Source organism: Barbatula barbatula (genome assembly GCF_947034865.1).
Source record: "Barbatula barbatula genome assembly, chromosome: 6".
NCBI lineage: Eukaryota > Metazoa > Chordata > Actinopteri > Cypriniformes > Nemacheilidae > Barbatula > Barbatula barbatula.
The window spans coordinates 21,686,643-21,700,778 of NC_136765.1; the positions used below are offsets into that span (position 1 = coordinate 21,686,643).

General features: G+C 37.5%; 2 protein-coding genes across 3 annotated transcripts in view; one reads left to right on the top strand and one right to left on the bottom strand.

Annotated features, from left to right (window-relative positions):
- The window catches only part of efcab11 (EF-hand calcium binding domain 11), a 47,534-nt gene extending 44,712 nt beyond the window's left edge, over positions 1-2,822 (bottom strand). Inside the window, exons 1-3 of one of the 2 annotated variants that reach the window (XM_079459413.1) lie at positions 2,659-2,820; positions 2,041-2,136; positions 1,703-1,751 (exon numbers count right to left, since the gene is read on the bottom strand). In XM_079459413.1, coding sequence (XP_079315539.1) covers positions 1,703-1,751; positions 2,041-2,136; positions 2,659-2,736 — 223 coding nt within the window. In that variant the 5' untranslated portion in view covers positions 2,737-2,820. Of the gene's footprint in view, positions 1-1,702; positions 1,752-2,040; positions 2,137-2,658 lie in introns of both variants that reach the window. The other variant, XM_079459414.1, reaches the window with a different exon arrangement.
- Positions 2,823-3,441: 619 nt separating this feature from the next.
- Positions 3,442-13,693, top strand: tdp1 (tyrosyl-DNA phosphodiesterase 1). Its single transcript, XM_079459240.1, has 16 exons — positions 3,442-3,664; positions 3,962-4,567; positions 4,665-4,708; positions 4,796-4,851; positions 5,033-5,129; positions 5,547-5,581; positions 6,392-6,484; positions 6,704-6,874; positions 7,310-7,388; positions 8,187-8,372; positions 9,302-9,350; positions 9,445-9,511; positions 10,037-10,144; positions 10,467-10,569; positions 12,280-12,385; positions 13,081-13,693. The coding sequence occupies exons 2-16, from the start codon at positions 3,973-3,975 to the stop codon at positions 13,152-13,154; spliced, it is 1,863 nt and encodes a 620-aa protein (XP_079315366.1). The 5' UTR covers positions 3,442-3,664; positions 3,962-3,972; the 3' UTR covers positions 13,155-13,693.
- Positions 13,694-14,136: the final 443 nt, after the last annotated feature.

Below are 14,136 nucleotides of genomic sequence, written 5' to 3' on the forward strand. Positions count from 1 at the left end.
CAAAAGGGATTAATAGGGATTAATCCACGCCTTGGTCTTTTAAATCATTTGCTCTTTCTGTATTTCTAATTTTGTAAATCGCTTTGGAAAAGAGTGACTGCTAAGTACGTGTAAATACAATGTATATGCGTTTTGGGCGGTTTCTAGGGTCTAATAAGTCCGCAATGCTTTATGTAGTTGCTTATTACCTCTAATAACTATATTTTTAGACCACTTCACAAAACGTAAACAAATCTGGTCCAACACTGGTACAGAAGAACTTCCCATGTCAGTTTTTTAAAACTGCAGAAACGTTAGAACAAAATACCAGAACATTTCTAACTGATTCTAAATGTTTTACAAATATTTTTTTAATTAACCTATATATGTGTAATTGTAAAAAATATACATGGAAACCAGAAGCGCTTTTGGGGAAGTGGTCTATAATAATTATAGAAAATTTTCTTCTAGTGTGTGCTGCCAAACTTTCATCAGGACAACCTAGGCCAACGGAGGTTTTGAAAAACACCACAAAAGCTGCTTAGGTTATGATCATCTAGACAATAATATCTTAAAATAATAATAATAATAACTGTGAAGAGATGATTGGTTCTTTGCGAAATAGAGAATAAAGTGTGTCAAATCTAAATGTTTCAGAATGTTGTTCTTGCACAAAACCAACAGCAGTAATGAAACCTCAGTTACTGGGGTAGCTAGGGTGTCGCCATTTCTTGCTTCACCACTGAAAAGAAGCGAAAGAGATAAAGAAAAGGACAGAGGCGAAGAGGTGAGTGGGCGACATAAGAGGCATCCGTATTGTGAACGGCACGTAGAGCTAAAGCCCTAAGTGGCCTCTTTGCCGTGCGATGAGCCTGTCAAGCGACGATACCAAGTCTAGTCGAGTCTCCCATATAACCACCAGCAACCCTCTCTGCCCGACCATCACTAATTTACTAATCACATAAGATTAAAAAAAGGGGAAATGTAATTCACTATGTGCTCCTAGCAAAATATAACTGTGGGAAGTGTCATCACACAAAGAATGGCACTTTAACTAGATTACCTCATGCTTTCCCACAGGGCAGCATGCAAAAGCAATTTGCTTGTGCTAAAAGACAAAACAAATTGCTTACTAATCTAGATCTTCAACCATTTAAAGTCTCCCCTCAAAATACAGCACTGGCAAACCCCCATTATCTGGATTGCTTCTGTCTGTCACAAGGACCTGTGGAAATCCTGTATGCATTTCACAGTAACATTATTTACCGTTGTTTGTCAGGATTTCATTACTGGCGATGTGTAAAAAGATTACACAGCATCTAAGTCAAGCTCCTTTTCCTTTAACTCTGCTTGAATGCTAGAAAATTAGGTTTTAAACATTTTGTAAGTGTTCTTGGACTGCACCAGTGTGGGTTGAGCATCATCTGAAGATGGATTCTACAGCATTAAAATAAACAGCACAGGACCATGTGTGGGTGGTTTCAAGCAATACGGTAGGTAAACCACATATGGACGTAATCCTCAAATAAAAGTCATTACGATGTAAAAGATTGAATTTGACATGACACATAGGATTATTTAAATAACATCTGGATAATTTAATGGTAATAAAGTTGACACATTGGTATTGAAAATAACAGGCCTAAAAAGACACAGCATAAATTGAAATAAAATTATTTCCAAAAAATATGACTTTAAATCGGTAAATGATTTGATAGCATACCTGGGCAGTCCTTAACAGAGCCAGACTCCATCAGTAAACTTGTCTCAGACTGTAAGACAAAATACAATGGTTAATCTAAATCATAAATCCATTAAATGCACAATTATAAATAAACATACATATAAAACAAACAATCCTCGATTTATGTTTAATGTATGTGTTATCCCTCTATATGTTTAATGTATGTGTTATCCCTCTAGGGGGCAATACAAATCTGTCATCAGTTATTTACACTCAAGTCCTTTTCAAAGCCTACGAGACTCTTTCTTACGGAACAGAAAAGGGAAATGTCTCAGAGATTTTGTCAAGCCCACGTTTTTTACATCCTTTGCATTTACCTTTGATGGCTTATATCCAAATAACATGACCACCGCTATCTTAAGATCTTCTCGGGACAAATAACCTTTCCTCCCCACATCAGACTTATGAAAAACCTAAAGAACAAATGGACGTTAAAACCAAGCATTAAACTGCAGTAACAAATACAATGTTTAATTTTCTGTCATTCCGAGCTGTGCTTCAGAGCCCGGATAGCTCAGTCGGTAGAGCATCAGACTTTTAATCTGAGGGTCCAGGGTTCAAGTCCCTGTTCGGGCGACACTTTTAACAAACAACGCAGAACGACATTCAACGTTATATTTTACTTATAACACCAACAAGGCTTAACTTTTACTGTACCGACAGCATTTTATGCGTATTATTTAATAGGTTTGCTTCAACACGTGTTTCAACCTCAGGCTTTGATAACGTTGGACGAAGGTAGCATCAAACGACATACTGGTCGGTTTATTTATTACCATTTTATCGCCGTAACTTTAAAAACACACTGACATCAAAAACACACGCATGACATCTCAACATCCATGATGACACTAACGTCGTCTGTTTCTTAAAATCATGTCACAAACTATAAAACCCCTTAAGCTGGTTTTGAAAACATCATCAACTAAACTTACCGACTCGAATTTCTTCCTGTCTGCATCGTTAATTTCTCTCTCACTCCTAAAGCATTTCATTCTTTCAGCGTTAAGCATTTCACTTCGACAAACTTAATATAAATATCCCAAAGCTTCTGGACAGTTGTAGAGATCGTGCGTAGAAACCACATCGTTGAAAGTGATTGGCTTTCAAGTAGAGTTCCGCACAACGCAGTATTCGAGACGCTGATTGGATATTAAAAACGCCTGCCAAAACCAGGAAAAACAGTCTGTCGTTTTCAAATTAAAGGTCTTTTGGAAACTGCAAACAGGGCTGTCCTTTATTTTTGAATTAGTGATTATTTATAGAAACGAAGAGATTTTGTGTTTTTCGTTGAATGAATTGTTACTATTAAAATGATATACTAAAACATTTCGAATCTGAATCATTCAAAACACGGTGAGCTCACAGCATTTTAGCAAAAATGTGTCTCTAAAATTAGAATGTAATTCCTGGTTTGGTAAAATGAGGAGTGTTTGACTTCTTCTTTAGGCTAAATGTTTTAAGTGTAAAATAAGTGAGAGTAATGCCATGTATTAGATGTTTACATTGATCTAATATCCTCCTCTTTAACAGAAGACCTCAAACAGCTGCGAAACCCTTTCAGTGGTCTTGCCCTGCTCTATTAAATGACATGCTGTCATTTTTAATATATTATTTTGTTCTTAAAATCCAAGTGGAATAAACATGCCCCACAAACAACAGCAAGGCACGTTGATCATTTGCTGAGACTTTTACTTTGAAGAACATTGCAGCGTTTTGGCGCTGTTCCTAGTAACGTTAGTCTACATGTGGAACGAAAGTGATCGTGCATGAGAAATCAAAACAAAAGAAAATCTGTTTCATTTTATTCATTTACGTTTTAAAATGACACGGTTTTAGCAGCGTTATAAATATACGTATGCTGCGCTCAGCCTTCAATATATCAGTTACTTTTAAATAGTTTTCGTGTATCCTGTACTGTACATTTAATCCTCCCTGCCTGTAAGTTTACCTTATTTGCATTAATGTTTATTGTAATTTTGGCATGTCCCTGTGATCCCTTAATGTTACCTGTTTATGCGACACAGAAGAAGCATTTTATTCTTTGTTTGAGACCCCTCAGTCTTGCAGTTACACATTCTTTTCTATGCATTAACATGTTTGTATTATAACGGTGGTGAGGCTATTTTGGGACAAAATATGCATATTCGTGGCAAATGAAATGTGGTTTCCTTGCACAATAACACGTACAATGTTGCTGTCTAAATACTGTTAAAATAGCAGTTTTATGACCCACAGTTGAAGCAGAAATGTCCCAGGAGAGTCTGCATGGTAGGTGGTCTATATCTGATAGTGAAGATGAGGACAACGTCATACCACCAACCCCCCAAAAGACTTCAATCACACCAAGACCAGATTTAGGAGGCAAACCAAAAAACATCACCACCTTTCTGAAACAAGAGCCTATGCAGAGTCCAAATGAGAAAGCTGAGGAAAGAACCCTGAATGTAAAAGAAGCGTCTGCTCCCTCCATTGGATCTGAAGCTAGAAAAGCAGCACATGTGAACCAAACAAAGCCTGTGAAGTGTGAAAGCAAGGTATCGCCTGCTGTAAAGCGAAAAAGAGAAACAGACGAGGGGGGCTGGAACCTCTCTGACAGTGATGAAGAAGCTCCACCGCCACCTGGAGCAAAAGATGAATCCGAGAAATTAAATGTAAGTCCTAAAAGGAAGAAAACCGAAGACGTGCGTCCTCCGAGCCCTCACGGCACCGGTTACTATAAAGAAGAACCTGCCGATTTCTTCGAAACAAACTTATTATCTATGAATGACATGTACCGCTTTTATTTAAACAAAGTCACTGGGATACAGAAGAAGTTCAACACTGGAGCACTGCATATAAAAGGTATTTAAACTATCTGTCTGATCAGGATTACATTAAAGAATATTGTTGTCTAGGTGTATTTACTTCTAATGATCTGTTTTCATTTTTCTGTGAATAGAGATACTTTCTCCTATGTTCGGGACACTAAAAGAGTCTGTGCAGGTATTGTATTAGCAGATTAAGTTCTATATTATATTACAAATTAGTCCATGTGCTTTATATTTTGCTGACCGACCATTTTTTATGTAGTTCAATTACTGCTTTGACATTCCATGGATGCTGGAACAGTATCCTCCAGAATTTAGGTAAAATCTCACTCACCTTTACAATATTGTAAACATTGCACAACTTTAAAGAAGGACATATCACATCATAGAAATGTCATTGAACCCTATTAGAATGAATTGTGCATTTGTCATCTAACACATTCATGGACAACAGCTTCTTACCAAATTGAGCAACATTGTTTCTTTTCTTGTTTTTTAGAGACAAACCCGTCACAATCGTTCATGGAGACAAAAGAGAGGCCAAGGCTAGATTAATTGAACAAGCAAAACCGTATCCACACATTCGTTTCTGCCAGGTTCTGTATTTTTATGTCTCTTACTCTGTTATGGTTATGGTTAACAATTTTCACAGTTGCAATAAGCAGCTTATTCCACTAGAGGGAAGCATTAAACTTTACGGGAGCCTGAGGTCCAGTGAACATTTTATGTTTGCCCATAACTATGTGTAGAGGGAAAAGTGTAAAAATGTTGGCCTTTGGTTTAATACAGAATTAAATTAAGTTTAGGAAGCAATACTTAAAGTACATTAAGCTTTTCTGTAGCTCGGTGGTTAGAGCATGACGCTGCCGAGCTCATGGGTTCGATCCCAGGGATTGCACGTACTCTAACACAAAATGTATAGTTTAATGCAATGTAAGTCACTTTGCTAAATGCATACATGTTTCATATTAATTTATAATGTAGTTTATTTCCCTTCTTCATTCTTTCAACAGGCCAAACTGGACATTGCATTTGGCACACATCACACGTAAGTGTTATTATGTTTTCTTTGCTTTATGATAGCTAAAATTGATTTGAAGGAAAGGAAAACTAGTTTAAACCATGCTCTGTTCTGAGGGAATGTAGGTAAATATATGGGAAACAAATTTGTGCCATAATCATTATACGGTAGCTCACTATATACTGTCATGTAGTGTTTATTTCTTTATTTATACCACGTACAGCTATGTATCTTATGAGCAGTCAGTTTAATGCATAGAGAATGTAGCACTCGAGGCACAGTATTGAATTTTTTAAAGAATGTTTCATGTTTTATTCAACAACAGAATGGATATCAGAAGGAGCCATAGCAAGATTTAAAAATTTTAACTTCAATGGACCAAATCAAATTGTTATTATGAGTTGTGTTATTCAACATTCATTTAAATAAAACTGTGAAATAACGCAATGGTACGAAAAGATCAGTGGTTTAATATTTTCCCAGTTTTCCTTTGAAATTAGGTCTTAATCTCGCTCTCTGAATGAAATCGAGCGCTTTTTGTTTAGTTTAAGTACAATAATAAAGGTTTTGCACAAAGCACAGCACAAAATAGATTTTATAGTCCAGTACATGCTGTTCTTGTATTGCTCTTCTGTTCTTATAATAATTTAAAACAAGGCTGAAGGCAATTCAGTGTGTGTAGTAGAGTTTTTGTACTGCTTGACATGAAAAGGCTTGCTTTTAGATCTTATTATGCCGGATCATTATGCTTCCAGGGTACAAAACTTGGTAAATATAGATACAATTAATGTTATTACATCAAATGAGCTGTTTTAAAGACTCTGTCACCTTTTGTAGGAAAATGATGCTGCTGTGGTACGAGGAAGGATTCAGAGTCGTCATTCTTACCTCCAACCTCATCCGAGCGGATTGGTACCAGAAGACTCAGGGGTAGGGGACTCGTGGAATAGGCCAGATGCATGCTCACAGATACCAAATCTTATTACACGACATGATGGCACGATTAATTTAGAAATGGCCTCTTCACTTTGTTTTTATGTTTCGCTCTCTTTTGAAGACGCTCACAACATTATAAATCTGTCATGTTGTAATAGTTCACGCTCTTTCCTTTAGCTCTTCATTAGTAAGCATGCTGCTTGTATGTCGCAGGATGTGGATGAGTCCGCTGTACCCCAGGTTACCGGAGGGAAGTCCGGGAACAGCAGGAGAGTCTCCCACCGACTTTAAAAGAGACCTGCTGGAATACCTGGAGGCATACCGGGCTCCAGAGCTCGCCGACTGGATCGAGCGCATCAAACAGTATGATCTCTCAGAAACACGGTGAGACATTTTGAAAATGAAAGATGTGGTATTTAAAACTGGGATATGGTGGCGTTTTTAAGGTTTCCACGGTAATGGAATGGAAAGCTATTTTACAGAATTAAGACTTCCAGGCCTGAAAAGGCGAGCAGTGAATATAATCTATTATTTCTAATTGTCCTTTGTATGATTCTTTGTTAGTGCATCGGTCTGTCTGACATTTGTTCAGTAATGCATTTCTAAAAATCCTCATCCAGTAATCATGAGCCAATGGAAGGGTCATGACATTTTTTTTGGAGTGATAACATAACCGGACCTCCGACTATGGACCTAAACGTATCCATAGTGCAATTCCAAGAACCAGCTACTTGGATAGGAAAAATCATATTGCTGACATGTAGACGTCACCTAGAAACAAAGTGCAATATTAGCATTTTTATGTATGTTTTCCTGTAGGGTGTATCTCATTGGTTCATCTCCAGGAAGATATCAAGGACCTGCCATGGAAAAGTGGGGCCATTTAAGATTGCGAAAGGTATGTTTTTGGCATTTTTTTTCCTGCCGCGGGCGCTACAGTTTTCTCCCCTGGCGATGCTCATAAAAATCAATGGATGCCCAAGGAATGCCTCTGAGATTTTGACTTCATCCTTTATTTCTTAAGGGAGTTCAAATCACACAGGCAGATTGGTCTTGACAATTGCACCAGGAGAAATGACTTTCTGTACCATCTGCTGAAATTGAGTCACACTGTGTTGAAGACTTTTGATCGGTTCGCACTTCGCAGACAGCAGGAGTACAAAATCGCTAATGCAAATAATTAAATATATTCGTAAAAAACAATGTACTACAAAATATACAAATACATTTTTATTATTTACAAGTTAAAAGGTAATGCGTCCAACCGATCTGATTCTTGAAAACCGTAAACACAGCAACGCAAGATAAAAGAAACCAGGAGCCGAATTCACAAATATTCTTTCGAAAATCCAAATTGTTTTCCTTAATCGTTTTAAAGGAATAAAGTAAAACACACACACATATATATATATATTTATATATATATTTATATATATATATATATACATACACGTATAATTTTTTTTATTCTGCACCAAATAGCAGCTATTACATTGTGTATGTCTTTGCATTTGCGAGTTTGTGTGTCAGCTGTGTTTTGTATTGTACATTTTTAAATTTATTTTTATTCACTTCTGTACAATGAACAGTTTTGCTATTGTGTTGGATTGCTACCATCTCTTGGAGCAAAGCCACTATGTTACAACACAAGGGGCACGTTAACACAACTCAAACATGGTGTTTATGTTCTCCGCAGCTGCTCAGCAAACACACACGTCCCATTCCGAACGAAGAACGGTGGGCTGTGATTGGTCAGTTTTCCAGTATCGGTTCCATGGGTCTTGATAAGACAAAATGGCTGGCAGCTGAGTTCCAGCATACCCTGACCACGCTGGTGAGAGCAGAGAAATCATTACCCAGCTCACAACCACAGATGCTCCTGGTGAGTGTTTGGAACAGCTCTTGCAAGGCGAACTGAAAACTTTATTTTTGTTTCCAAGTCTTCTCTTGATGATTAAAGCTGCATTCTCTGACTTCTGTTTCTATATTGCCACCTTGTTTAAAATTTAGAATTAAGGTGAATGTATCGCATCATTTCTTGACATTCATCTTATTATCAAAGTCTCAATCTACCTAATTTCACCCTATCTGGCCTTGACATGGGTTAAAGTCAAACTGACATTCATTGCAAAACCTCATCATTATTATTATAAGCTCACCAACATGAGTCTGATTCTTTTCCTGCATGATAGCTCTTTTTTGTTTATTCATTAGGGATGTAACGATTCGCTCAGCTTGCTATGGGATTTACAATATTAAATTCACGATAATGTTTTTTCACGGGTTTATTTCCTAAAATTAGAAATGAACAACTGCCCTTTTCTTTGTAAAATAAAAGTATATTTTATGTCAAATATAAAAATGTCTCTTTAATATAAATAATCTTAGACTTTGTCTGTGCTTTTCCTTACCTACGTTTAAAAAATAGCATATGCACGTTTACCAAGTTTGCTGTAAACACAGCGGCCCCTATTATTCAAAACATGTATTGCGATTAATTCATCATCTCAACCAACTTGAATCGTCGTACATTATAATCGATTTTCAACCGGCTCTATTATTTACCATAAAAAGGTAACAGATTGCAGCTTTAAATGTGAATTTACTGATAAAAAGGTCACAGTAACTGCTATTTAGACAACCTTGCAGTTAATGTTGTCGCCTTGATATGCCTGGTAAGAGTCAAATCTGCTTAACACACTTGTAGTCAGACTAGACGGCAGTAGCAGTAAGACTGACATATTCTTCCTCTATTGATTTGGAATTGACTTTAAAACTGCGAACAATTCTTTCTCTAAAACCATCTTCTAGATTTATCCATCTGTGGAAAATGTGAGAAACAGTTTGGAGGGTTATCCAGGTACCCTTTTTTCTTTTACTCCAAACTAAAAATGTGTTCTTACACCTGCGCTGGCTTTTTTGACAAGCCACTTTGCATGTTTTTATTCTTGCAGCTGGGGGATCTTTACCGTACAGTATACAGACGGCACAAAAACAACTCTGGCTTCACTCGTACTTCCAGTAAGTTCTGTTTTGTTATTCATCTATGCATGAAAACACATTTTGACAGTATACTCTTCAAAATGTGGCCCTTTTTTAACATTAACGCAATTATCCTCCTGGAAGACTTCACGGCAAGACCCGAGACTCCTCACAGCTTCCTTTCCCAAGACTCATCTGACCCAAAAATTGCATCTCTCCCTCCGTTTGAAGTCATTATCACCATAAATAAGCTATTTTACTGGTCGCCTCGATTTTGCTAAGTGTTCAGAGATGTGCCCGTTGCAAGACAGATTTAATCTCCACACTTCAGCCCGGTTAATGTGGAATGATGCTTTTGTGACTGAATACTGGCAGCATCAGACAGAAAACTCTCTTCTCGATCGACACAGTGCACTCTGAAATGCACCATTTCTCCCCACCGGCATGAGATTGGTGCGAGATGCATCTTTGTGTTTTTGCACTTAGATAAAACACCCAATGTTATACCTTCACTGTTTCACTTACATTTTTCTCCTCCTTTCTCAACCGCTTTCATCACAACAGCGGCTGGCATGCAGATGTCACCGGTAGGAGCAACGCGATGCCCCACATTAAAACATACATGAGGGTTTCACCAGACTTCACACAACTGGCCTGGTTTCTTGTTACAAGGTTAGAAACAAAAGAGACTTGATTTGTTTGTGTCTGTTTATGTATTACATAATTAATGTATTTTGATTGCAATCCTAAAGGAGTATACAATTTTTTATTAATAAAACTTAATCATAATTTTTTTGTAATGTAAATTAAAGCCTGCAGTGGAAATGCAAGTCCAAACTAAATAAATAATTCAGTAAATAGAGTCTCAGAAAAATGAGCTTAAAAAGCTTTGTCATGCTTAATGCAAGTTTAGTTGGCAGGTGATTTTAGATGATGTGTGCGAGAGATGACTTCGCAGCATTTGTGACATTTTGCCTGCCGGTGTCCTCCACAGTGCCAATTTGTCCAAGGCTGCCTGGGGCGCGCTGGAGAAGAACAGCACTCAGATGATGGTGCGTTCCTATGAGCTGGGTGTTCTGTACCTGCCTTCAGCCTTTGTGAGTATAGTGACTCGGTTTCTTTAAAATTGGGTTTGTGTTTCAGAGCTGATGGAAAAATTTCCGACCCACCCTGACTTGCTAAACAGTTTAAAACTTGTGATAGCTGGCCGATGGAAAAGCCACATGAATTTCACATGTGCAAAAACACGTCCGAAATCGCCTACTTCCATACTATTTAGTAGGCAAAAATAAGTCAGGAAGAGTATGTCCGAAGCCTCAGTAGGCCTATGCAAAAAACAGTAGGCGAGAAATACCTGGATGGTCTACTGCTTACGGCGAGATTTGTGAGTGTGCATAGAATGGACACCACTCTATCCCATGCTGCCACGGGAGCTGCGCAACCGGCATATTTCAAAAGTAAATCAAATTAAAATGGCTGAAAACTTTAGGTGGATGTCTGATTTTTAAATATAAGTGTGGATAAATGAATTTCTCATCACTAAATTATGTTTTCATCAACGCCTACGAACAGGTTGTTGTTAATACGTCATAGTTCAAAGAGCATATGGGTCACATAACGTATAACATGCCGGATGCACAATGTCCGAAATGTATTCAAACTACTACTGTGCTACCGCTCATACTTTATAGAACGTACTGTTTAAACGGTCGGTAGGTAGGTACTAATTCAAATTCACTACATAATGTCACAGTATGCGGTTTCTGACGCTATGGTCACGTGAAACAAGGTTTTGGAACAATTTTCCTGCCAAGCCGGTCCGTTAACACTCAAGAGCAAGCTGACTGTGTAAGACTGTGAAAACATATTTGTTGTTGTGTAAACTCAAACATTATGTTTGGTACACTAACACATGACAACAACGAAAGGGTTTCCAATTTTTCGGGTTTAAAATGCACAACCAGTGTTGTGACATTCTAGCAAACTGTGAGTGATGTCAGTGGACCGTTCCAAGATGGCGGATTCATCTACGTGCCTGGAGCGCTTGAATGAGGCATCTAGTTATTTATATATATGGTTATATGTACCAAATTTCAAATAAAAATATAGTTTCTTGCATGTATTAGCAAGTAACTAGAGAACCTCAAATACTGCAAAGAGAACAAGTTAATATACATTTTTAAGCAACACAACAGTTATATTTTTAGATGTATTTTGGAAAAGTTTATATCTGTGATAACCTCGATTTCACAGTCTTCATGTGTCTTGTCATTCTGTCAGTCTTTTCCCCATTTGCTTATGGATGACTTTGTCACTCCCAAGGTTTGATTTGGTTGAAATTCAACAGACACTGGACTGAAATTTGGAGTGGTCTCTTAGTTTTTTCTGTGTGTGTGTGTGTGTGTACTGTATTGAACTTTTTTTAAAGGTTTGGGTCAATCCTTACACAAATAACACATCTGAGTGTAAGTGATATATTCCCCACTGCCCTTTAAATCTTTCCATCCTCCTTTATACCTGATACACAAATGAAAGCTTCCCTGAGAGCAGCTCTGCTCCACATCCTTTTCCACAGGATGAGAGAATGCAGTGTGCTCTCATTACAGCATGATGACCACATTGTGATGCTTGGGTTGCCTATAAATATAGTTGGCTTTAAGGACATTGCGGATAGACTTTAAGTGCAGTTCACAGAGGGTTAGAATATATAGGCCTCTTTTGTCCTGTTCTTTTCTTAGCATCATCTGGAAAAAATACAGTGAATTCACTAGATATTCACATGTTTTGTCTTCTTGTTGTCTTTGTAGAACATGAGCACATTTCCTGTGGAGAAGAATGTGTTTCCTGGCTCCGCCTCTTCCAATGGTTTCCCTGTGCCCTTTGACCTTCCACCCCATCGCTACTCCAGCAAAGGTGAGACTGAACCCTGCATCACTCCAAAAGTAAAGAAGTCAAGATTTTTGTGGACTTGAAGGTTTGATTTAAGGTTTGATTTAATGCTAAATACACGTTGACGAAAGGTTAATCTCCACTTCGAAATTCAAAGTTAAAATGCTAATCAACTATCTTATTTATGGAGAAAATAGGTCCTGTCTTGTTTACAGGTCTTTCTTAAAATTCAGCTGTGTACAACCCAAGCTCATAGAAAGGCTGTAAGCAATGTCAACGCTTTGTTGGAAGTGGTATGATTTTGAACCGTGACTTGAAGAAAACATTTGAAATTGCTGGTCCTAAGTGCTGGTGTTAGTTATGGCAGTTTCCTAGATAAAAATAAACTTGACATCCTGTAGCTGTGCTTTCATGGGTATTTCAACTGATCTGTGTCTGGTTGCTATGGTCGGCTGTCTTCTACATTTATTATTTAAAGTATTTACACAATTTTTTATTATTAACAATACTGGTTTCTCCATGATGCTTTGTTTTTTTTATTTACACCGTATATTGATACTATGAACTTAATATGGTAGCCGGCCAGAAGGAACATATGTCATGCTGGAAATCTCAATTCAGTTATTCTGAAACTCTGGCTGAAGCAGGTCAGGCTCTCATACAGTATGCCTTCGGGGGCTTTCCAATAATCTATGTTTTTGTCTTTTCCCTCTTCACAGACCAGCCTTGGATCTGGAACATCCCATATACCCAGGCTCCAGATACTCATGGAAATGTATGGGTGCCTTCTTGAGAAGATCAGACCCTTGAGGTCATTTGCATTAGTTCAAATTAACATGGAAGTCAAACCATATGAGTCTTTTAGCCACATGGATGAACACATGACAGCAATGGTAGAAGTAAGCTTTTGTATCATTAACTGTATTAGTGTAGATCCTTTGTACTGTTTTCGAGTGCAGTTTTGTTGCGTCCTAATAATATTTTCCAAATACAAAATGCAGTAAAACCATCAACTGTGTAATACATTTTTCTTCAATAAATCTGTTTCTTTCTCTTTAAACAAAAGCATGTATTACAGATTATAGTATGCTGATCCTATACGGAATCTAATGAAACAATAATGATGGCATACAATAGTTATTTTGACTAATGGTCACGTTCAGACCTCAATCTTGGAGCGTCAAACGCCGGTAGCGGGTACCATTTATAAAATGGCAGTCTCTCAATTCTATTTACAGTGTGTTTTCAAGATTTGTCATAAAACAGGTTTAGTTCAGATAGAAAGAGAACTAAGTGAAACTTGCCTTTTATTATTAAACATATTCCAGGTACAGCGAGCAGGTTCTTTTTTGCGTAGCCTCTGGAGTGACGCAGTAATGTGTTAGGGGAGGACCGCGCTCCTCTGACATCACTGAAATATTGAATATATCAAAACGCAGAACAATTTGATGCGGTTTCATACTCATCAAATCATGCTGCCAAAAAAATCAATGCATTTATACAGGAATTCACAGTGGTCTAGATTCTTTTTTCTCATTTCACCAGCAAATATTTTGAGACTTCACTTAGCTTGTATGCTTCTTTAATGTAGCCTATGAAGCGTGGTGGAGTGAAAATCTCCAGAGTTCTTCCAGCTGTTTAACGTTACGTTTTGCCTGCATAAACTATTCAAACCTTTGACGTTACTAATCTTCTTTTATCTCCTGCACAAATGTCATGTGTTTATTTGCAATGCATCATTTATACACTGCTCAAAAAATGGTTTCTTCAAGTTT

Coding starts and splice junctions, on each gene's coding strand:
- tdp1 (XM_079459240.1), top strand. CDS start 3,973: ATGTCCCAGGAGAGTCTGCATGGTAGGTGGTCTATATCTGATAGTGAA. Junction 5,130..5,546: donor CACACATTCGTTTCTGCCAG/GTTCTGTATTTT, acceptor TTCTTTCAACAG/GCCAAACTGGACATTGCATT. Junction 10,570..12,279: donor TGTACCTGCCTTCAGCCTTT/GTGAGTATAGTG, acceptor TTGTCTTTGTAG/AACATGAGCACATTTCCTGT.